Source organism: Acanthopagrus latus, chromosome 22 (assembly GCF_904848185.1).
Source record: "Acanthopagrus latus isolate v.2019 chromosome 22, fAcaLat1.1, whole genome shotgun sequence".
NCBI classification, from domain to species: domain Eukaryota; kingdom Metazoa; phylum Chordata; class Actinopteri; order Spariformes; family Sparidae; genus Acanthopagrus; species Acanthopagrus latus.
Window position 1 is genome coordinate 7,414,312 of NC_051060.1, and position 25,038 is coordinate 7,439,349.

The 25,038-nt window shown below is 39.2% G+C and overlaps 2 protein-coding genes and 1 non-coding gene across 3 annotated transcripts; 1 reads left to right on the forward strand and 2 right to left on the reverse strand.

Moving 5' to 3' along the window:
* Window positions 1-498: 498 nt before the first annotated feature.
* Window positions 499-6,819, reverse strand: LOC119012986 (high affinity immunoglobulin gamma Fc receptor I-like; the record flags this gene model as incomplete). The annotated part of the gene is made up of 12 exons (XM_037087268.1): window positions 499-1,358; window positions 1,477-1,549; window positions 1,791-1,853; window positions 2,029-2,091; window positions 2,400-2,485; window positions 2,581-2,596; window positions 2,743-2,856; window positions 2,970-3,212; window positions 3,295-3,567; window positions 3,972-4,265; window positions 4,431-4,709; window positions 6,762-6,819. Coding segments are annotated over 12 exons (1,680 nt in total), but the record flags the coding sequence as incomplete, so codon positions are not given.
* Window positions 6,820-12,287: 5,468 nt separating this feature from the next.
* Window positions 12,288-24,136, forward strand: tdrd15 (tudor domain containing 15). Its single transcript, XM_037086487.1, has 5 exons — window positions 12,288-12,412; window positions 14,039-14,097; window positions 14,966-20,779; window positions 22,300-22,457; window positions 22,818-24,136. The coding sequence occupies exons 2-5, from the start codon at window positions 14,042-14,044 to the stop codon at window positions 22,829-22,831; spliced, it is 6,042 nt and encodes a 2,013-aa protein (XP_036942382.1). The 5' UTR covers window positions 12,288-12,412; window positions 14,039-14,041; the 3' UTR covers window positions 22,832-24,136.
* A 380-nt stretch (window positions 24,137-24,516) lies between these two features.
* Window positions 24,517-24,599, reverse strand: trnal-cag. The gene has a single exon. It is a non-coding gene; the product is annotated as a tRNA-Leu (tRNA).
* Window positions 24,600-25,038: the final 439 nt, after the last annotated feature.

Sequence of the window (25,038 nt, forward strand, 5' to 3'; positions counted from 1 at the left end):
CGACGAATGAAAACCAACCAGGACCGACCGTGAAACCATGAGACACATGATCAGAGCAGAACAAGACAGAGGACTGAACAGATGAAGTGCCAAAGACAGCAGGAAAGCCAAGAAAGTTAAACAGGAGACACAAGGGCAGAACTTCAAAATAAAACAGGAAACAACAAAACCACTACTAAAACAATGAAAAAAATACAAATTAAAGCGACATTATGTAGAAATTGGAATTTTGTGTGATTTAGCGCCCCCCAACGTTTCTGTGAACACTGTGGTCCTCCCCTCTCACTGTAGATACACAGTGTACATGTGTACAAGTTACAAAAGCTTCCAAATCTGAACCACCAGGATATTTGGATGAAAAAGATTAAAACTTAAAGACACACACTGACGAGATAACTCAAGATAACTGCTACAGGATTCTGTGGCAGTTTGGCTGTGCAGTCAAAAAGGTATTAAAAACAAAACTGACAGCTTACTGCTGGAAAACAAACTGTTTATTCATGTATAACATATTGAAAATATTTTAAAAATACAGTCAATATAAGATACTTTGAGGCAAAAGAAATAATTACAGTACCTCTCAGCTAACGTAAAATTACAGAAAAAACATACATACTGTATATAAAATAGCAAAATGTGTTTGATAGCAGATTATTGCTTCTATCAAAAGTAAGTGTTGACATCTATCCTGGATCTAACACTTAACAAAGATGCTGACTGTAAAGCTGGTACCCTGCTACACAAGCTCAAACATATTGTATCAAACTCACATTCAGTGTTTCCTGCAAAAGCTTCAGCAGTCTAATGAAATGCGGCCAGATGTAATAAAAATGTTGCTCATCACCTTTAACCTCACATATAATCGTTACCTTTTCACCTTGCATAGCCATCAATCACCTTACACATTGATATTCTCTTTTTACCATACACATCATTACACCTTAGAATATGTGTGAGTTATGATGTGACCTGAGCATGAACAGTTACGATCTGACGTGGGGTCAGCAGTGACCTCGGCTAATGTAAGGGAACTGTGTTGGTACAGAATAAACGTTCTGTTCTCAGCACACTCTTCAGATCACCGTAGGTACTGAGCTGTTTTCAACACCATCTCATCTTCTGCTCTGAACCTCCCTTTGTGTCTTATCATCATAGTATTCTATAAGCTGTGACTTTCTCTGTAGCTCTTTGTCAGATTCACCCAGAGCGCTGACCTTTCAGCTTAAATAAATTGACTCTGTCAAAAGACAATCATTTGCTGATTCGTCTTTTGTTTCTTCACTTCTCCACAAGGGGAAATGTGAATTTCCACCACAGCAACATTTTGTCTCTTCCTCCTCTCCTCTCTTCTTACAGACCTGGAAGAAAATCACAAAAAACAAAGGTACTGGGTTACTCAAGATGTTTCTGTCATGTTGCTCTGACTTTTATCCATCTAATCCACCGTGGAAGATGTGATTACAGTATGGACGTTACACAGCAGCATCATTACTGACAGATGATCCCAGTTTGACTTCAGAATAAACAGTTTCATCAGTTGCTGGAGGAGCTGATATGGAGACAAGACATGGACATCGTCAGGGTTAACGTCTCCACTAGAGTAGTGTACATTTTTACAGAATCTAGTTATGTATGAAGTAAAACAAATTGTTCTTAAACAATGCATTTCATAGACAATACATTACTCAATTTAAAAATGGGTCATGAAAACAACAAGTACCAACAAAGAGCTAAATCAAGACCAACATGTTGGATGATAACGGCTGCAGGTGGACGCAGACTTTACTCACCTTTCTTCTTCTTGCCTTTGCCTTTATTGTGGCGGTTGACTTGCGCATACGTCAGATGGTCGTCTGAAATAGAGGGCAGATCTTAGGATTTGTTTGCTCCACAGACGTGTACACTACGGCCCTGTACTGCTGGATGAACAGATGGACTGACAGCTAGAATAAAAGTAAAGGACTTAATAAATAAATACCTTTTACACTAAAAATATGCCTGTTCATTGCCTTTATTTAAACTACTCACCCTTCTTTCCAACATTTTTAAGTTCAACTGAAGAATATGTGACATCCCTTGATCCACCTGCAACTGAAAGGTATATATTTAGTTGCAATATTTTTTATCCATCATGCACTGGTTTTATTTCTAATGTTCACTGCAGAACCCCAATAGATTCAGAAACGGCAAATGATGCAGAATAGAACATATGGAACATCTGGATAGTGATGACAGACGTGCTGCAGACACAGCGATGTAGATACTTGATGAAAAAGACACGTTTTCAAAGTAACTACATCTTAAATCGTCATGGTGATATTTTCACAAAGCACACTGTTCACTGTTCACACAGCAGTTCAAGTACATTTTATGTATATAAGATTATTTTCAATGTTTACCAGGGAGAAGAGAGGCGTATGTATCGCACTGAGCCTCATTCTGGTCGACCACATGATCTGTGTTGGAGCTCTCAGACTGGATCGGCCTAAAACATGAAGCACATTCAAAACATTTCATAAACAGGAACATTCAGTGTCTTGCTGTTCTGTTCAAAATGTGACTAAACAGTTTTGTACCAACCTATTGAAGCATGTACCTGTAAAAAAGATGAAGATTTGTTGTTAGATGGTTTTGTATTGTAATTGTTGTACTGCTGTTCTTACTCATCAGATCAGAATATGTTTGTGTGTTTCAATTCAACGTAAACACAAAACATCTGATAATAGAAGAAGAAGGTCTCACCCTTGGAAGGTCTGTAGTGATACAACAGGATCAGGAGAATAATTAGAACAATTCCACAAATCAGCCCAACAATCAACAGTACAGGAAGTGAAGAGCTTTCAGGCCTGGACACTGCTGTAATCAGTAACACATAATAACTATTAATACACTTATATAGCATGTTTCTAAAACTGACAGAACTAAAGTTTACATGAAGAAAACAGAATAATAGTTTTAATCCTACTCACCCTGAACTGACATCCAGCTCTGTGCTGACTCTTGTCCTGAGTGTCGACACTTGTAGAATCCTTCATCTGACTTTGACACTGCAGAGATATTTAACTCCCATCTGCTGTCATTTTGAATGAGTTTCTCATTGTGATAGAAAAACACAGTGGAAGAGAATCTTTGGCTTTTTAATTTGCAGCTCAGTCTGACAGAATCTCCCTCAGTCACAGGACGGGCAGGGCTCAGCAGGATCATTTCTCTATCTGTTAAACAGACAAGAACCCTTTCAGTTGACTGAATCTGCAGCCTCACAGCTAAAAACAACAAAGTGTAATGAAATCCTACCCTGTATAGAGATGTTGACTGCGTTGCTGAACTCTCCTGATTCAGACTCACACCAGTACACTGCTTCACTGGGCCAGTTACTCTCTAGTTTGCATGTGGATCCAGTCATTGTCCCCCAGTAGGAGGAGCAGTCTGACCAGTATCTGTCCTCAGTTGATGACTTCTTCACTCTCCACTCAGTAGAGTTTCCCTCACAGCTCAGTGAGACAGAGTCAGAGGTGAAGTGTTGAGCTCTGTCAGGACTCACTGTGAGAGACGCTGATGAGCGAACATCTGAAAAACAACATATGATAAGAGGTCAAACAGAGTTCAGACACAGCAACTGTCCTAGTGACAATTTCATTGTTGTGTTTATTGTGTATGTTTCTGTTATAGGTGCATTATCATTTAAGTCATTAAAAGTTGGTAAGAAATGTGTCTAAAAGGTGGGAAGAATAAAGTTTTAGACAAGAAATCACATCTGTCTTTGTGTGTTTCAAGTTAAAGAGTGAGGACAGAAGGAAACAAGTAAATTCCACCCAGTAAGATGAAAAGCATGAAGTTTAGCTTGACACTAGTGAGGGAGACAAGATCATATGACCATTTTGACCAGGAAACTTTATGTTGATCATCATTTAGAAACAAGATGCACAGAGCTGATATAACATCTGTTTCTTAAGAGATAGAAACAGACTGACCTGCAGACCAGACAAACTCAGTTGTACTGTAATCAGTGTAAAACACTGGATCTCCTCTTCCAGCTCTGCACACATATCCTGCTGTGTGTGTCTGTCCATGAACAATGTAGGAATCCTGTTCAGTCCCACTGCTGTTGCCAGGTAGCAGCTCAGAGCTGTAGTAGGTGTTTGATGGAGCAGGAACAGTCTGGTACCAGTAGAACCTCCATCCTGCAGACTGATCTGTAACACTGCAGGTCAGAGTTACTGAGGCTGCAGCACTCAGCCATGATGGAGACACAGTGAGGAGGGGTTCTGTTGGAAAATGATTTTTCAGAATGAAAACATGTCTTGATAGTAGATCAGATACATTCTGCACAATCAGTACATACTGAAGATTTACTTAAAAAAGATATATGAAAAAAAAACAGATTTTGAGCTGTTTAATCTTCACTTTGAAAGAAAAGTGATGTGACTTACTGTGTGATACTGTCAGTTTGATGGGATCACTCCAGTCTGTTGAAGAATGCTGCGTATGTTTGTTTCTGCCCTTACACCTGTAGTCTCCACTGTGGGATGCAGAAGCAAATCTGATTCTGTGTTCATTCTGATTTGGAGGTTTTTCTGAGCTGGTTGTTCTCCATTCATACTCCCACTCAGTGTCTCCTCCATCTTTGATCTCACATCTGAGAGTGATGGTCTCTCCTCTGTATATTTCAGACCAGTTTGGTTGCAGAGTCACAACAGCCTTGTTTGGATCTGTTCATGTTCAAGAATTCAGAGTAAGGAAACAACAATGTACAGGAGACCTGAGGGGAACGTGAGACATTTCCCTCCTACTGCTCCATTTTCTATGTTGTACATTGTTATCATTACATGTTTTCCGGACAGATTTTTTTTCTGTTTGTATCGAACAAAGTGAAAATCATTTTTTCAAGAGGAAATTACAGCTCAATTTTCTTTTCTGTAATACTCATTTTGACCACAAGAGGCTGCAGTGCACCACTACTCATGTCCTGAGTGAGATGAAAAGCATCCATGTTCCTCCAGGAGAGTTTTAATGTCTGTCTGCACTCTGAGCACAAGATGCATCTGTTATAGTTTATGTTAACAGATTATGTAACATGACTGTCATGATTCTTTTCTAGAGGATTATGTGATACTTGGCACTGATCTGCCATTAGTGTCGCAGGTGGAATACTGTGTATTATCAGCCTTCTCATCAACGTTTCTCCGCTGTATATTTCTGTCACAGAAATGAGTTGTATGTGTCTGAGATGGAGGTTAGAAAACACTTGTTATTAATTCTTCCGTTCACGTTGTCCTTCAGCAGTGTGAGGACAGTAAAAGTCCATCAGCATTACACAGGAGTGTCCCTGCAGTATTTCTGTGTTTACAGCAATCACACTGACTGTTTAATGTGTCCAAATGATACACAACAACCAGTGGTGTCCCTCAGCCTGGGATGTCATTTGAAGATGGAAGTTTGACACTTGAACACTATTTATTTATTGAAGTGCAGTCACAGTGAACTCAGCCTGCATCATGATCACGACTCACACTGAGGATATGGAGTGTGAGGATTCTATGAGAGCTGTCACTGACTTTATTTACAGGCTCTGATAAATCATACAGTCCACATGTGCAGGTGGTGAGGATGATCCTCATGAGCTGACTGGAGAAGGTGCAGAGACTGAGCTGTCTCCAGAGTGAACACAGTGCGCCTGACAGAACAGTCGTGTCCACTGCAGTGAGTTCACACACAACAACTATGGAAACCAAAATTGTACTTGGTGAAATATACAGAGTATCCATTGTTTAATGTTATTTGATTTAATCTTGGATTCTACCATTGATTATGATAACTGCATCAGTTAGTTACCAAACAGTCCAGTCCTCTCCACTGAGCTCCAGGGGAGACAGTGTGATGGTGACACAGGGCTGACTGCGTAAATGCTGATGTAAGATTTGTGTTGGCTGATATTTTTAATTATTACACTTCGCTACATGTACAAATACAGAAGTGCAGCTACATGAGTTACATGGCTGGTTTGAATGTTTATGACCAAGTGAACTTCGAAAATGGAGCACTACAAAAAAAAAAAAAAAAAAAAACTCTCACTGGCCCCTCAGAGCTTCTGTAAAAATGACAAAAAGTTACATGAAACATAATATGTTTATTTATATCAGTCAATAAACTTCCACAGGACACATTTTGTACAGACACTAAACTGTTTGACCACAGCAACATGGAAGAACATTTTCATTATCCCTCTTTGTTTGGCTTGTGTCTAATGTCTAGTTTATTATGCAGGCTGGATATTTAAACAGTTTGGTAAAATGCCTTTATAAACATATAAGCACCTTTATAACATTAGGATTTAATGTTTATTCTGATTAAAATCTAATTAAAATAAAAACATGTAGTGATTTTGGCATTAATGACATTAATGTTTAACTCCCAGCACAACATGTGACATCACGTTTGCGTTCCCAGCCACCACAACTACAGTATTAGTAGCAGCACTGTGTAAATTTTTACTTATCACTTCCAGATATTGATAAGTTAAACTGAACAGCATAAAGGAAGCAGCCTCAAATCTTTGTTTCTGTTAACAAGTTGAAGGTCAAACCAGTGGAACATTCTTGACATGATGAAGGACATTTGAACTTTTTTTCTTTTTTGTTTTCAGAGAAGTGAGAGCTGCTGGGCTGACATGACTAACAATCACTTTCCCTCCACACTGTGGGCATTGTTTAAGAACATAAAGACTGTAGGTTGTTTATTCCATTAGAAAATACTAAACTCACCAGTTTCCTCAATGAAGACTGCATTACTTTCAGGTGTGACAACATCTAATTTACGTCTCCGTCCTCTGCAGGTGTATTTGCCTCCTTGTGAGATAACTCTGTTTGATTCTTTACCTTTGTCAGTCTGAAGAGGAGTTTTTCCAGGAGAGTGTGATGTTTCTCTGTACCAGTCATATCTGAAGCCAGCAGGATCCTTCACTGAACATGTCAGTGTCACTCTGCCTCCCAGTGGTATGATCGTCCTGTCTGCTGTCAGTGTGACCGTACGTCTACCTGCTGTTTAGAAAAACAATAACATGAGGAAATGTGTTTACATTTTTATATAACTCAATGAAAACACTTATTGTTTCAACTGTTTGAACTGACCTAAACAGCTGCAAGTACAGAAAACTGAGAAGAGTTGTTCACATCAAGATAAATATGTTTCAATACTAAACACATTTCTAGGGAGTACCAGTAGTAAAAGGCTGATGGTATGTGTACCCAATCAAATCAGACAATCAGCCTCTCAGTATTCTCCTGACAAGAGCTGCTTGAAATTGAGGACTGTCAGGCTGTTGATTGATTGATTGATGAAGAAAAGCAGTGTAAAAACAAAGAACTGGATGGAGCCAGAGAGAAAACAAGGATAAATATCGGACAAGTAAGGACCCCTGTTTGATATTTGTTTCATGTATGTTTTAACCACAAGGCTACGGTGGCGGTGGTTACAGTAATATTTGCAATAGCAAATATGGCCGTACGATGTTGCAGTTGAGCTACATAACTTGATGCTAAATCTAGCTTGTTAGCTTCTGTGCTAACTCCGGTGTTTAGCTCTGTCTTTATGGCTACTGATCTGCTAGTGACCGGGCAGTTATAACGTTAGTTTGTGTTCAGTACGCTCTGAAGTGGTTGAATTGCTTTAGAGAAATAACGTTAATCATGCTTCAGAAAGGCAGAAACGTTACACTGGGTAATGATTAGCTGCTAACTCCGTCTACAGAGATGTGAGGAATGTTGTTTGTTACTCAGGATATCTACAGTGATCGGCAGGAGACAACCATCATTGTAATTTAGTTGCATTGGTCAGAAATAGAACAATCAGGGCTTATGCTGTTGTTGTTATATTGAATGCGCCATCTTGGTTATCTGGCGTCCTCTGTTACTGTGGTTACAAAGCCTGCTCATGTACAGCAGCCTCCTCTGTGGGGAGGAGCTCTGAAGGCAGGGCTGCAGCACTGCAGAGAGGAAGGAGGAGGGGCCTTTTTTTTTCAAAACTCCAGACTGCAGATTCAATGTAACAGTTATAAGAATTTTCCCTGGCAGGGTCCACAGAGGACGAGTCATTTTTATGGTCAAGTCCTGTATTTGGCTTTCACAAAGAAATGGTGTCTGATGGTTTGTTGTGAAAACCAACATTTATTTATTTGTATGAATCTCTTGATGTGAAAAGCTAAACTCTGCCCTTCTTTTCTCACTTTTTCTTCTCTGATCACCTCAATTTACAATGTGGATGCAGCTGTGTGAACAAGAAACTGTCAACATCAAAAATGATGGACTGAGCCAGTCAAGGTTTTCAGTTTCAGGACCTAAAAATGAGATGATGATGATAAAAATGATCCCCTTTTTTCTCTGATCCTGACTGCAGTGAAGGAACATCGAGGCAATCCATTCATCACTTCCATGTATTAGATGTCAGAAGTTTTGATTTTTTATTTTTTTTTAACAAATGTTCAGAGAAGTTGTTGAGTGTTTTTTTTTTGTTTTTTTAACTTACTTATCTGGACTCTAGTTTTTGGAAGGCAAGTGTCTGTTGGACATTAGATACAAAACCAAAGTGCACTTTCTGCACTTCATCATCAATACTGAGGTTTATTGATTTGTTCTTTTCTTCATATATGACTCAACTCACCATTTTTGTGACTTGATTTCTAACAAATAGTTTGTCTACAGAGCTTCAGTGAACCAAACTAAAGTAGCTTTACAATCACTAAACTTATTCCAGTGTGAAATCAGTCGTATTGTGCAAAGCTACGATTTCTGAGAAGCTTCCCTTAACAGCTGAGCACTAATCCAGTCATTTCATAATGTGCACTAAAAAGTAAATGGAAAAACACAACTGCAGAAACAAGTGATCAAGAGTGAAACAGTGTGTGACATACAGGACAAACATATTCAGTAAATACAGAAAAGATAAGTAGTCACCTTCAGCATGTCTGTACAGGAGTGTACTCAGCACTAAAATAAAGACGAAAACTTCATTAGACCAGAATCAAATACAAAATCCAGCTGGAGTTTCATCAGTGGCAACTACTGTTGATCAGTCAACAGCATCACACATTTCTGTGATGATATTCTGCTACAGAGCTACAGAGGTGGGAACAGAGGTTTAAAAAATCATTTAATAAATAGAGGCCGAGTAAAATGATTAATTCATGTAATTCCACAGCTATAAACATAATACCATAGGTCATATACTGGACATGCATTGTCCGGGTCTATGTGCAATAACTTGTGCAAACTTAACTAGTTAAGTAATAGATTTGATATAACATAATCCTCCAATCTGAACTACGACACATCAGCAACAAAGTTCATGTCTACGCAACTACTGCACTGATATAAATACTGAAAATCACATAGAAAGTCACAGATGTACTCACAGAATAACCTGAGAACACCGAGCAGAGTGTGACCCATCTTCACATCCAGCACCCACACTGTCACTCTGTCACTCTGTTTCTGATCAAACTTCCTACTCCATATGTATAAATAGTTCTGACTCTGTTCTTACTTCCCTTTCAAACCACTGCAGTGACGCTGACCACAGGTTACTTTGACATGTTTACATTTCCTGTCCACTGTGAATAAATTATCAGCTCATCTCCCTCACAAAGGTTCGTTCTTCATCCTTACTTCACATCCAAGAAACATAAGATCATTGGATTTAATCATATTACACCACAATAACATTTTATTGTTAGCTAATGTGTACATGTTATGCCGTCCATCAGTTCTTGCATCCACAGTGCCTGTACTTCAGTGAGGGTGTGTGTTGTGTGTAGACACAGTGCAGTCAGAAAGTATTCAGGTACCTCCACCTTTATCACATTTTGTTATGTTGCTGCTAAAATCAATTCAGTTCTGTTTTCCCTCATCAATCTCCGCTCAGTAACTCGTGATGTCAAAACAGAGAAAGGATTGTGAATGTTTTTGCAAATGAATTACAAAGAACTTACTGAAGTATCATGTTGAGTATTTAGACCGTTTATTACAGAGAGGTGAAGTCGGGCCCTGGTGGACCTCATGGGACCTTATTTCACAAAGACAATGTACAGTAGTGACTGATGAGAGACAAATGGAGCAGAGGGGAGCTGTGAGACACTTTCTGCTCTCTTCATGCTCACTTCTGTTCATGAGATCTGTTTTCCTCTGAGTTCTGTCACTTCCTGTGGGTGAAGCTTCAACAAAACCACCTTGTTGTGGCGACATGCAAAGGTTTGTTCCCGGTCCCTAAAAAGATATCTGTAAACTGAGATGCTTTTGTTTTTACATTGTGTTACTACAATTAACCCAGATATCAAAAAGGATAATCAAGAAATCAAATCAAATGAACAAAATACTAAATTAAACTGCAGTGTGTCTGAGCATGAGAAGGAACACGCACAGCCAGATCTTATCAGCATGACTGAAATATATTTCCACTTCAGTTTCACACATAATGACGTGATGCTGTGATAGCAAGAATTAGACAGTGTGGTCATTCACACCTTGAAAGTGTTTTTTTCTTCTCTCTTTTGTGGTAGAAGTTGAGTCGAGGAAAGCAGGGTGACATTTTCAGCTGCAAGAGTCAAAGAACATGAAGAGTTTATAATCAAGTTTGTATTACTTAGAGAGTTGTACAACCTTTTTTAGAATCAGGCTCACAGGTAACCTTGACTCGGCCTCCTGGGACTTAACTACAGCCGCCCTCATCGAATAGATTGACTGATAGGTAGAAATAAAGATGAAGGAAATTTGGGATGCCCTTGTGTTTATTTCATGACAATACAGCAGCGTCTGATGTTGAAATGGAAATCAAAATACTTCAGAATAGGCTTTGATTGCCACACCAACACCTGAGCCAACATCTATTTTGATTTTTGATTTTTTGATTTTACATAATCAATTCAGTTATTTGCCCTAGTTGTTTGATGGAGCAGGAACAGTCTGGTACCAGTAGAACCTCCATCCTGTGAGATAACTCTGTTTGATTCATAAACATCTTCTGCCTGAAGAAAAGTTCTTACAAAAGGTGTTTCTCTGTACCAGTCATATCTGAAGCCAGCAGGATCCTTCACTGAACATGTCAGTGTCACTCTGCCTCCCAGTGGTATGATCATCCTGTCTGCTGTCAGTGTGACCGTACGTCTACCTGCTGTTTAGAAAAACAATAACACAAGGAAATAACTTTAATAGACATGCAGTCAAAACAGTTTTTACATTTTTACATAACTCAGTGAAACACTTATTGTTTCAATGAAGTGATTTGTTGAATAATTCTGACACCACAAACAGCTGCAAGTACAGAAAACCCAAGAAAACTGAGAAGAGTTGTTCACATCAACATATGTTTTAAATATGTTTCAAAACACATTTCGAGGGACCACTAGTAGTAAAAGGTTGAGAGTATGTGTACACAACATGTGAAATGATAAAAACAGGCAATACGTTTTTGTTATCTAAGATTAGCTTGCCAATCTCAAAGTGCATTACTCGCTCTGAGCCACCTGCATCTGTGAGACAAAAGCTGCCTGAAATTGAAGACTGTCTGTTAATTGATTGGCTAGTTGAAAACAAATGAAATCTTTGTTGTCGTTTGGCAGTTTTTTGCAATTGTTTGAGTACTTTGAATAGTTCATGTAGCATTTACTGCAAAATCAAGAGAAAATCTCTGTTGGATGAAGATGGTGCAATGCAGCTAATAGCTCAGAAAAGCTAGTAAATGGATATTTGATCCTTAAAGATTTTTAAGTGACAAATTATTTGGATTCTCTGTGCAGCATTTAAAACAATAATATATGTTCTTCATCACAGTGTTACAGCTACGTACCTTTAAATGACTGACAACCAAGTGACTACAGCTACTGTAAGCAGAAAGAAGAGCTTAGGTAGCCAGACTAAAAATACTTTTCAGAACTTCCTGCTATTATCTGAGTGAATCTCTGAGGTGGAGCTCCTGACATTGTCTTTTGTTGCTTTTTTGTTTTGTTTTGTTTGACTAATTGTTCACACAGTTGAAATGCCATGGCCTCTGGCTTCTAAGGTTTCAATGTGATCAGAATTAGGATGTTAATTGCATTAAATAATCGATCCAATGAATGCATTCATTAAATGCTCAGTTAGCTAATTAATTGATTAACTAATAAATCAATTAATAAATGAATCAATTATTTAACAGACTGACTGGCTTAATTAATGTGAAATAGCAAGATGCGTTCATAGGTCGGTGCTTTTATTTTGAATTCTATTCTTGCACTGAATTACCGTAATAGCTACTGTATACAGGCACCATGAAATAACTGGAGGCGGGTCTCAGCGGGGTTTGCGAACGGGAGGCGGACTTGACTGCAGTAAACAAAAGGAGTTGAAAGAAGTTGACATGTGGGACTCATGAAGCGGAACACAAGGTAAGACGCAGTCACAGTTATAAGTGAGGTGTCTCTAAGCTAAATATGTCAATTCCTCCACGCCACTGAGGAAAACTTAAGATAAAAACCGCTCACGATGTAAACGGACCGTCGGGCCGCGCTAGCTAGCTACACTGTCGTCTGATGTTAGCACAATTTGTTTACGCTGTTAGCTCTTTGTTACTTTTACCGCTAACTCTGGTTGAGTGTGTCATTACACCGCCACGTAGCCGCCAAAAGTCTGCTGAGTCTCTCTGGTTGGTCTCGACATCCTGCTGTACACTGTGGATTTAGCAAAACACGACAGTTTTGCCAAATGTCTAACCAATTTGTAGGCTAAGTAACATTAACTGGCTAGCCTCATATTCGTGTCATTTTCATGCTACTGAAGCCAATTCACCAAATTTAATAGATAGTATTTAAATGCTATCGAAATGTATTGTTGAAAACCATCCATGTCAGTGCCGCCCATAATGACATCTGAAGTTAGACCAAAGTGAGCAAAATAATGTTAGCTTGAAAACTACATGTCTTATATAAGGTCAACATAAACAGAACATTAATTTAATAAGCCTCCTTTATTTACTTGTTTACTTTTATAATTAACCAGTTTTTTTGGTTCATAAAATGTCAGAAAATTGTGAACAATATGTTTCTCAAAGCCCAAGATGGCGTCCCAAATGTCTTGTTATGTCCACAGCCTTAATATATTCAGTTTACTATTTACAGAAACCAGGAAATATTCACATTAGAGAAGCTGGAATCAGAGAATTGTGACTTTTGTTCTTCATCATAATAGCTCAGTGTAGTAGTTGACAATTTATCATTTAATTGTTGCAGCTTTGTCTTTATTATGGTGGTAATTTGTGGTAATTTTTGAGCCCATATTCCCATTATGCCATGTAATCAAAATACACATTTTGCAACATTTTAAGATTTAAGGTTTAAGATTGGGAAAGAGGAGTGCAAGACATTCTATAATGGGTTGTTTTACTTTAATACAATGACTTGGCCTGTAATGTAGCCTACTTTTATACACGGCTTGCCTGAGAAAATCTCTTCAGTTCCCTCAGTTTTGTTCACCGTCATCATCATGTCAGTACTATCCTAAGAGGGGTGTCCAAACATTTTTTTTTTGTTTGTTGCTGATAATTTAAGTAAATTAAATTTTAAACAACATGATCATTTATGTTGCTCAGATTCTGAGTTACAATACCACTTGTAAATACAAATTGCTATTTTGTACTTCACCACTTCATTTACATGATAAATCAGATTGTAGATTGAGATTATTCACTATCGATAGGCTATTACTTGTGACATGTAACTAGTCAGATAGTGTTGTGGGTGGGACATTGAGTGCATAAGAGCCAGAGTAAAGTATTCTCTGATCAATCAATTATTAGCAATACAGACACAAAGAATATTGATACTGTGCTAAATATCAGTCCCAATAATGAGTCTGTCACTTGTAGACAAAGTAGAGCCTTGCTTGGTTAAGATTATACACGGTCTAGTAGATGCTTTAAAGGTTACCATAAATGTTAGTTCTGTTTGTGTGTGTGTGTTTTATTTACGAGAGCATATGCATTTGACATTATTACATCTCAAACATTTTTTGTTAAGGATATGACAGTTACTGATGCTGCTGCCATGCCGTCAGTGCTGGGATCCGAAAATCAAAAGTAAGTTTTACAAAAAGAGAAAAAAGTGATGTTTTTTTAAAGTACTGTATCTTGGGGTATTTTCTTTTAATCATTTCTTTCGGTGTTTTAGTGATTGAATTAGAAGGTGACAGTTAAGTTATAGGATAAGTTTAGGATTTCACAGTCATGCCCACTTTCCAGAAAGAACACTTGAAGTGAAACTTATGCCAAAATGCAACCTAGGCTTTTTTTGTGAATGTATGTGAGTCAAACCTTCGTGTAAAAGCATAATTACGACGAAAGAGCAACTTTTAAGATTGACTGTATTTTTGTTTTCGCTTCAAACTCATTTTCAAAGGGAATGCATGGTGCACTTTTCACTATCGCTATTTTTAAAACAGTAAGCTACTGCTAATGTGAGTTGTTCACAAACGTTCTTTTTAGTAAACTCTGAGTACACAAACAATGTTCTCAATGCTCATGTTCATGTGTAGAAACCCTGGTGATACTACGAGCAAAGTTTAATGTTGTGTTGAGCCTTCTTAGAGTTTTAAAAATCGAAATTTTGATGCTAGCGTAAAAGTGCCCATGCACTCCCACTGAAAATGAGTTTTAGCCGAAAACGAAAATACGGTCAATCTTAAAAGTGCCTCTTTAATCGTAGTTATGCTTTTACATGAAGGCTTTACTCATATACATTCACAAAAAAAGCCTAGGTTGCATTTTAGCGAGAGTTTCCCTTTAACAGTGAGACGGAATAGTGGAAATGAAATACGCTTTGAATGGGTCTACAGAATGTGCTTCTGGGGGAAAAAAAGGACAGCTGATGGTTAAATCAGTAAAATTATGAACTCACCAAATTATTATTAACACTTGTAGGTTATTAACATATCACTTAAATTTGCAGGTCTCAGACATCTGGTCCATCTCCACCGTGTGCCCTTTGGCCGGTGGACCTCAAGTTAACTCACTTGGACTGGAACCCTGAGGCAACCCTGATACACTTCCAGGGACAGTACCTTACCATATGTGAACTTGACTATAACATCCTGCAAGGAGAAATACAGAACATACCAAAGACTAAAGCTGCAGTGAATATCGGAGAGTTATGCCTTGTAGAGGATTTGGCTTCAGCCCGCTGGTACAGAGGAAGAGTTCAGAACCGGAGAGAGGACTTGTTTGATGTTTTCCTCATAGATCATGGTAATGTCTTGAGTGTAGACATCGCCAACATATCTTCCGTTTCAAGCGACCTGTTCATCCTACCTCCCAAGATAGTTTGTGGGTTTCTTGCAAATGTACTGCTGCTTCAAGGTTGTCCTCATTCTGTCGGCGAGGAGTACTTATCAAGCCTGATTGGAAGAAATGTCACGGGTTATATCCAAGCCCTGCTGCCCCACAAAGTGCTCTTGTTGGAAACCCCTGACATCAACAATGACCTTGTCAGACATGGGTTTGGGAGGCATGTGGACACGGATACATTCCTCCTCTTGGTTGAGATGCTTGCTGAAGTTCCACTCAAACAAAATGTGGAGCCAGTTCCTGACTTGCTCATTGAAAAGCCATGGGGACAAGAGTATTGCTTCAAACCATCATGTTCACCAGGATATGAGGACATTCTGTCATTCTGTGGGCCTCAATTGTGTTGTGGGACACGTGCTAAAGTGCGAGTAACTGCTGCAGTCAAACCTGGGCTGTTCTATTGTCAGATGGCCAGTATGCAAGCAGATCTTTGGGAAATGTCGCAGAAGCTGGCTGCAGTTTGTGAGCACAAAACCAAAGAACGCAATCAGAAGACTCCAGAAAACTTGGGTTTGCTGTGCTCCGTCAAAGGCAGAGATGGGAAATGGTACAGAGGTTTGGTGCAGTTTATCCCAGTCAGTTCTCAAGTAAGAGTTTTGTTGATTGACTATGGATTCTTTGAATTGGTCAAAGTTGAGAATGTCCACAGGTTGCCACCTGATTTTGTTTCAAAACCCATCATGGCATTCCCATGTTCGCTTTTTGCCCTGAATGATCAGGATGAGGCAGTCAAAGCTCAGCAGTTGAGTCTTCTAAAGGCAGGCTTGCTTGGAAGGGTGTTAGATGTGGAAATCAGAAGTTTTGACGAAGAACAGCATCTCTACTCTATCACAGTAATTGGTGCTGAAGATACAAAGCCCACTCAAGAGCTTCCTAAAGTCAATTTTGAGTCCGTTTTTAAAACAAAAGAATTGTCACCTCAGGGTGGCTATCTCTACCATGAGACAGTCATGTCTGAAGCATTGGGTAAAACACTGGAAGCAGAAGAGGTGCGGGTAGGCTCTGTCTTTGTGGGCTATGTCGAGCATGTTCAGAATCCACATCGATTCTGGATCCGAACACAAAAACGCAATGCTGACTTTAAGGAAATGATGACAAAAATGATGGATCACTTCAGTCAGGTGAAGCTGGAGGAAGACACACTATTGAATCCTGAGCTTGGGACACTGTGCTGTGCACTTTATGAGGAAGACATGCATTTCTACAGAGGTATAGTGACAGACACTCTTGAGCATGGAGCTGAAGTTCTGTTTATTGATTTCGGGAACATTGAGAAAGTGCCATACATGTTAATCAAGAAGATACCTGAGGAATTTGCTAGCAAATCAGCATTTGCCTTCTGTTGTTCACTTGTCAATGTATTTCCTCTGGATGAAGTCTGGACCAGCACAACCTGTGGCTTTTTTAGAAGAGCTGTGTCAAACAAGGCATTGCTAGTCCATGTTGTCCAGAGGAGTAAAAACAAATTTGTTGTTGATCTCTGTGAGATGGGAAGTGACAGCAGTCAAACTATCACTGAGCTCATGATCTCTTCACTGCAAGCTGAATACTGGAACAACATTCCCATAAAGACTCTGGTGCAAAATAACACAGATATGACAGACATAACAAGATGCACAAGATGTAGTGTGACATCAGACATTAATGGGAAGACAGAGCAACTGAAGGATTGTGAGGAAGAAGAGAAAACATGCAAAACTGGAACCGAGAAGGCCCAAACCCCTGTTCACTTGAAAGTATTAAACACCAAGCCTGGGTTTGAGTTTGCTGTGCGTTGCTCTTACATCAACTCGCCATCAGATTTCTGGTGCCAGCCCCTTGATAAGGCTCCAGCTTTGGAGGAACTGATGGATAAAGTTCAGCAATATTACACAACCCACACAGTACCCCTTAAATTAGGTGATTCATGTTGTGTTGCCAAGTCACCTCAAGATGGAAGATGGTACAGGGCATTCATCACAGAAAAGCAGAAAGGTCATGCTAGAGTGATTTTGTTGGACTACGGCTATACCATCCAAGTCGAGGACCACAATCTTCAGGCAATAATGCCAGAATATGTATATTTGGAAGGACAAGCTTTCAGGTGTAGCCTTTACAACCTGATCGAACCTGCAGACCCCAAGAACTGTGGAAATTGGAGCCCAGAGGTGTGTAAATCACTGAGTGATTTTGTCTGCAACAGCACCTGTGGACTAAGATGTAAAGTTTTCTGTCAGTTGAATGTGAAAAACAAAGGGCTGTGCAATGTTGTGGACCTCTACAACACCCAAACCAAACAGAGCATAACAAATCAGCTCTTGAAGCAGGGCCTGGCAAGAGAAGTTACAATCTCAACAAAGCAACAGGCGATAGTGTTTCCAGAGTCCTTTGTCTTCTCTTCATATGATCTAAATCTTGGAAGTGAAGAAAACATCTACGTAACTCATGTAAGCAGTCAGTGGGAAGTTTACTGCCACCTTGAGAGAAACACTGACATCATTGAAGAGCTGGAAAACAAAATCTCAGAGGAGAGTGAGAAAATGATGAAAGCCAGTAGAAGAGCTGTTGTGAAGAAGCTGTGCCTGGCAAAATACTTGGATGGCAAATGGTACAGGGGCTTGGCGCATCCGGTTCAGTCACCTCTGCATCTCAATGTGTTTTTTGTGGATTATGGAAACACAAACATATCTGAGAAAACCCATGTCATGTTCATCCCCAGAGACTCTACTGATTTGTTGTACACACCAATGCAGGCTGTGAGATGTAGCCTTGCTTCAGTGTCCAAGGACGAGCTTTATACTGATGTCAAGAAATGGCTTGGTGATGCAGTCCTCAACAAGCAAGTGAAAGCCCTCATAGTTGGAAAGAATGAGGATGGTTCATTTGATGTTGAACTGTTTGATGGAGAAATGAACGTTAATGAGAAGGTCAAGGAGCTCATTCTCAGTCTCTCACCGAAACCAAAGACAGATTTGAGTCTTGTTATGAGCAGCATGAGAAAGAAACCTAAAACTATCAGCACAAGAAACACAGAAACTTCAGTCAAGAGCAGGAGTCATCCACAAGGGCATTCTCCAAATTCTGCTGCATCAAAAAACCAAAGGAGGACTCAAGTTGGTAGTGAACCACGAAAAAAGAAAGAAAACGCACAAAACTGTGTTCGAGGTAAAACTCAGAGTCAGAATTCCAAAGTACAACAGCAAAATAAGAACAATGCAAAAAGCTATGTCCCTGAAAAACCTCCCAAAAACTCTCCAGTAAAACAACAAAGAGAGTACCGCGACACAAACACAAAGTCAGAGCGACTACAATGTACAGAGAAAACGGAGATCTCTCAGCTTTCATGTTTGCTGGACATGAAAGTGACCAAAGGTTCGAGGGCAATGTGTTTCGTCTCCCACATTGACTCGGTCAACAGTTTTTTCCTTCAGCTGTCAGAGGATGAAGCAGCCATTTTGAAAATGGCTGAAGATCTCAACTCAGGTATCTTTGGAGATTCCATAAAGACAACCAAACCTGTGAGAATCAACGACCTTGTGCTGGCTGAGTATGAGGAAGACGGTGCTCTTTATCGTTCTGTGGTGAAGGACTGTGAAGGAAGCTCCTGTTTCAGAGTTGAGTTTGTGGATTATGGCAACTCTGCAGTCATGGGGAAAGAGAAGATCTATGCCATTCCAAAAGAGTATCTCTCTCAGCCAAGATTTAGCATACCATGCTCCCTGTTGGACACAAGCACTTACCAAAATGAAGCATCTTTTACTGATGCTGTAATGGGGCAGCCTCTCATGGTAGATTTTGTCTGTCAGTATGATAGTCATTGGGAAGTCAAGGTTGAGATTCTTTGTGGAGCACGTGGTCTTCCACCATTACTTGAAGCTGCTGTTGAAAGAGACGTGGACAACAAAAAGGAAGAGGAAGCTCTTGCGAGTTCACCTGGAGTTGAAAAGGGAGTGAGATCCTGTGAACAGAATTACCAGCGAAAGGAAGTGAGTGAAAATGAAATGTCTAAATCCAAAAGAAAAAATCCTATTGCTGACGGTGAAAACGTGCTGAAACCACTACCTGCCACACTGTTGCCCAAACACACACTAACCCGCTGGGGCCGTAGAAGAACACCTGCCAGAAACATGGACACTTTTATAAAAAATCAAAGGAAAACTGTGAAACACTCTGTCAAAGCAAAGCGTGATTGTGCAGATACAATCATACCTATGACTATTCAAGCTAAAGACACAGAGAACTGTACAATTCTGTCGGTACTCAGTAATGGTAGTTTTTACGTCAGACTCAATAGGACCCGTGAACAATTTTCAGCATTGGAAAATGGCATAGCTGACAACCTGCACAAGTGCAAGATGGTGGCTGATGGGGATGTCAAACAAGACCTCAAGTGCTTAGTTCAGGTACACAGGGACAAGCAGTGGCACAGGGCTGTTGTTCAACATGTACACCATGGAAAATGTGAGGTCCGTCTCATAGATCATGGATCAGTTGAAGAAATTCCAATTTGCTCAATTAGACAACAGTGCAGCAACCTTAGAAAAATCCCAAACCTTGCAGTTTTGTGCAAGGTGAGCTGTTCTAGTTTCAGTGAGGAAGAGGATGCTCACAATGTATGGTGTGAAACTCTCAAACCAATGATAGGCAATGAAGTCAAGCTGGTGTTTGTTTGTTATTCAGAAGCTGAAAAGATTTGGAAGGTTGAGATGATCACGAACAGACTGTTCCTCAAACATCAAATCGCAGTCTCTCTGCAGCAGAATGAAGAGATGAACCCATCACCTGCTGAAACCCGACATGAGAAAGCAGACCGATCCATCTCTGAGACAAGCCAGCCTCAGCAGCTTGTCTTTGCTCCTGTTGATATAGACAAAGTGTACTCTGGCTTTGCTGCTGCAGTGACAACTCCCTTTGAGTTCAGTGTTGTTCTGGAGGACTCGCTTCTCATCATGACCAAAGTGTCTATAATGTTGGATGACATGTCTAAGCAGCTGTCTCCTCTTCCTGAAGCCCATCTTGTCCCTGGCGCCTGCTGCCTGTTGAAATCAGACACCAAGAACAAATGGTGCAGGGCAGAAATCGTTCACTCCAACACCACAGTGATCCTAAACCTGGTGGATTATGGCCTTTATGAATGCATACCATATGAAAACTGCTCTAACCTTAGAAAACTTCCAGTGGAGATAATGAATCTGCCTAAAGTGACATACCCATGCATCCTCAGAGGGGTGAAGCCAGTACGAGCAGATGGACAGTGGACTGATGAAGCAGCAGTCTTCTTCCAGCAGTGTTTGTACCAGAAGAACCTACAGATCTTCTTCAGAGAGTTTGTGTCAAACACACACTGGAAGGTTGACATTCTGGCTGATGACGTTCATGTCGCCAAGGAGTTGGTGGATGCTGGACACGCCAGTTACATCGACATCATGCTAGGACTAAGGTATGCTCTTATCACTTTGCATCAGGGCCCTGCCTAAGAAGTTTTTTTTTTTTTTAATTCGATTAATCTGTTATTTTATTTAGTACTTAACTTAATATAACAACACATTTACCCAAAACATTTTAAAACTTGTCATTTATAAATAGATGACCAGAAATCACAAGCAGACTAAAACGGGTCAGTAGTGGGGCATGTTATTCAGCATGAATAAATGGTACAAAGGGAACAAAAGAAATTTTACCGTGTAGTGTTAAGTTTCACTTTCAGTGCGATTCAGTCTTGTCCTCCACTTCAAAAGCATAGCAATGATTTGTCTCATTGTGATTGTTTACTGTTATTAATCTGTTGATTAGGACAGACATCACTTGCAGGACCAGCATGCCAGTTGCATTACATATAGCAGCTTCATCTTACAGCAAACTAATCACTGGGGATTCCCGACATTTGACACACTTGGACCGGGGAGTGTTACTCCCATGCTTCAAGTGGTCAAGCGTGGTGGTAGAACTGCTTACATCCTCCATGTTGCATAAGCCCTACTTGCAAAATGAGAAGTCTGTTATTATCCATTTGCTTTTAAACCGATGGAAAGTCTGGTGAACTCATCAAAACATTTCTGGAGCTTCACAACAAAACAGCATTGCAGCGTTTTCTCGAACAACTCAAGTAGCTGGGGACTTAAAAACAAAACATAAAACTTAAAAACAACGTGAAAAAAAAAACATAAAATGGCTCAATGCTACGGAAGCCGAGAACGGCTATGGATTTTTCTTCTTTTTTTATGCACTATTATCTTGTGATAACGACTTTGTCACATGGAGATAACGAAATAAATTAATTTGTTATCACAAGAAAATAATCTTTGTTATACCGAGATAACGAAATAATAAGTCGTTATCACGAGATAACAGTGCATAAAAAAAGAAGACAAATCCGTGGCCGTTCTCGGCTTCCTTACAATGCAGCTTTTCCAGGGTAATTTAAGTCCCTGAATGCCCTGACAAATATTTTACCACCTTGATGTGATTATGAAAATGTTTTTATTTTTGTGTGATCTTGTCCTTTCAATACAATTTTTATTGAAGCAACTTTGGTCATTCCTCCATCTCTTATTTTTCACATGTAATTTGAAAGCTATAACAAAATATATTTGGAGATAAGTGAAACAGTATAAAATTAAGTCAGACTTCATTATGAATACCAGTGTTAGACCTAATTGTCTTTAAAAGGTTATGAATTAAAAAATGGGATTAAATTGGGGGGAAAAAAAGTGTTGGAATCAGTGAAAAACTTCCTCTTAGATTTTTATTACCAAAATCATGTTATTGGCTCTTCTCACCACCAGAGGACGCTCTAGCACTGTAAACTGCAGCAGTGATTTCTTCAAAAGGAATTTAAGCTATTAATTTAAGATATTAAATCTTTTTAAACGTTTTTTTCATTAGGAGATATGTGAAAAAAGTCTCTTTTTTTGCTGCAGAAACAGGAAACATATGTGATCTTATGTCTGATACATTCAGGTTCCAGGAACAGAGCGCCTGTAAAACTGCACTTCCTTTCCCTGAAAGTGAGGAAGAGTATGATCAGGAAGATGAAGCTTCTGACAAGAAGTCCGGTCCCTCTGTTGAGTCTACTGATGGAGAGATGTTACTCAGCGTTGCATCTGGATCTAATCACTGTAAGAAAAATAGTTAGACAGATTTCTATATGTTGATCACTTCAAACTGCCAGTCACTGGCTTCCACTAGGTTCAAAATGTAGGGCTGTGCCTTAAATCACAACAGTAAAAGAAATATTTACAAAACATGTTTTAAATAAATGTGAATGAAGAAATTAATTTAGTTAAAAGGACATTTGCTACCCAATGAGGATTTTCCTTCATCATGAATACAGATACTGACAAGTCACTTAGATAGAGGAAGTACTGAATACTTATTCAGTCCTAGTTTTGATCAACTTTAAACTCCACAGCTTGATTTGGAAAATTGCAGGCAGGTGTGTACAGTTCTTTGACTTTTTTTGTTTTCTTCTGTCACAGGTTTTCTGATGTGATGACAGTGTGGTTGAATCTCTAAAATGCGCAGCGTGGCCCTCCAGATAACCCAGCGTATGGTTAAACCAAGTGACATGCTGATTGTAAGATGTTTTGACTTAACATCAGAACATCTCAAAAGTTTAAGTGAGAGCTGCAGCTCAACATATGTAAGAATGTGATTTATTTGCACTTCAAACCAGAGGTACTACTTATTATGTTAGCATGTAAACTAACTTGTATTGGAGGAATTTTTTTATTTTGTTTTGTTGACTTAAATCGAATGCCTTTCTGAAGTGTTATGAGGTCAACAGCATGATGTCATTTTTGTTAGAGCACAGAGATCTGCATTCATGAACAGTTCAATATTTTTAGTCTTCTCTTCTGATTGAAATGAGGTGTCCACCTCAGAAGGGTCATTACATTAAGTTACGTGTGTTGATGGATGTTCAGTTTGTTTTGTGTATCTGTGCTTTATGTTTTTTTTTTTTAAATCGGACATTAAGACCTGCATTTTTTGTTATGATGAAGTGAGATAAAGTTGCCAAGCAGACATTTTGATTAATTTTACAGTATTAAGCTTTTAAAAGACATTTCTAAATAGGTCTTTGTTAATTTTGAGTTGTTGTGCAAAATATTATTTTCTAGATAAATAATAAAAAGAAGGAAATACCTGTTAATGATGGTTTAGTTTGAACCTTTTATAGTTAGTACCTAAATTGTGTTGAATACATTTTAAGTGAAATGAGGCCTTTCCAGGTGGAAATTTTAAAAGAAATTTGATACCTATTTTGCTCTCATATGATTGGTTCTTTTAGCTGCTGGGTTCATGATGGCTGTGGGAAAACTGAAATGGAGTAGAGTATTTATCCTTGTGGGTGCCTAATTCATTCCTGCAGATTACTGCAAAATCCACATCAAGTCCTGATGTTGCCCCTCCTGAAATTGCTGTTTGTGTTTTACCTCTGGAGAGCGCTGTTGAGCCAGGACTGTTTCAGAGAAAGTGTTGGAAGCTTATTGTGCATCCTTTAACAAGTGTGCAACCAGTAATGATTGGCTGTTTATAATGAAGTGTAGTTGTTTACTCTGTGGATGGAAAACTGAAAGTACTCTGTGAGGAACAATAAGGGGCGTTCTAATAATACAAAAAAAAAGAGCTTTTTGGCTGTCATTAATTTCCTGAAGTGTAAACAGACTACTCAGAATAAGCTAGGGATATTGGGATATTTGAGTGTATATCTTGATTGTTTATTGTGTGCCATATCTTGATATTTATTCCATGTTGTGTGACTGTTTTTCTTCTCCAAAAATAATGTGACACATTTCATCTGACTTTTATTCCATATCCCAATATGTTCCATCATTCTAATATGTCGAGTAATGTAGAAACACCTGTTTTGATGTGTTTGTGTGAATGGAGGGATCACAAACAAAACCACGCCCCTTCAGATAATCGTAACAGAAACCCTTCATTTTATTTCAGCTTTGCAGAGAGTCATCTTGGTAATTTTGGCATAAATTACTAAAATGTTGGCAGACCATACATACTTGATCCATGTTGTCAGTTATGCAAATGAGCAAAGAGATATGAAATGTCACAGATATATTCAGGCAATGAGTACAGACTCAGGTGTCTTGCTGAGAAAACTCTGACATGTGTGAGTAGCGTGTCTGTCAGTAATGTGTATGTACATGAAAAAGTTATTGTCAGAAGTGGGATTCGAACCCACGCCTCCAGGGGAGACTGCGACCTGAACGCAGCGCCTTAGACCGCTCGGCCATCCTGACGATACGGTTTGAATCGCCGAATTACGATATATTCACCATCAAGTCGCCATTTTTGTTTTTCGTTTTTCATTGCGTTGTGATTTCCGTGAGGGTGACGTAACATTCCAATTGCTCTAACCGTGCAGGACTGAGGAGGACGTTGAGGCGTGATACACTATTCTATTTAATACGGTGACGCACATGTGACTGTGTTAACGTTAAGCTTCTTCCGCCGAGTCCATTATTATAAAGGTGTCGCCAGCTGCAATAAAAGGAACATTAGACTTACTAGGTTTAACGGGCGTTGAACATATTTTAATATGTAAAAACGTGTGCGCAACATGCGGTCGTTCACTTCCGGGTCAATGGTAAAAACAAGTCACTCTTAGAGACGCGGGTAAATATGAAACATCCGAAGATAAGTAATACAGATTCTCTTCTAAGAGGTGGAGTTCGCTTA

Excerpts from the sequence above, each read along its gene's own strand:
- tdrd15 (XM_037086487.1), top strand. The coding sequence starts at position 14,042 with ATGACAGTTACTGATGCTGCTGCCATGCCGTCAGTGCTGGGATCCGAA. Across the intron at positions 14,098-14,965 it reads CTGGGATCCGAAAATCAAAA|GTCTCAGACATCTGGTCCAT; the intron begins GTAAGTTTTACA and ends TTAAATTTGCAG. Across the intron at positions 20,780-22,299 it reads GACATCATGCTAGGACTAAG|GTTCCAGGAACAGAGCGCCT; the intron begins GTATGCTCTTAT and ends TGATACATTCAG.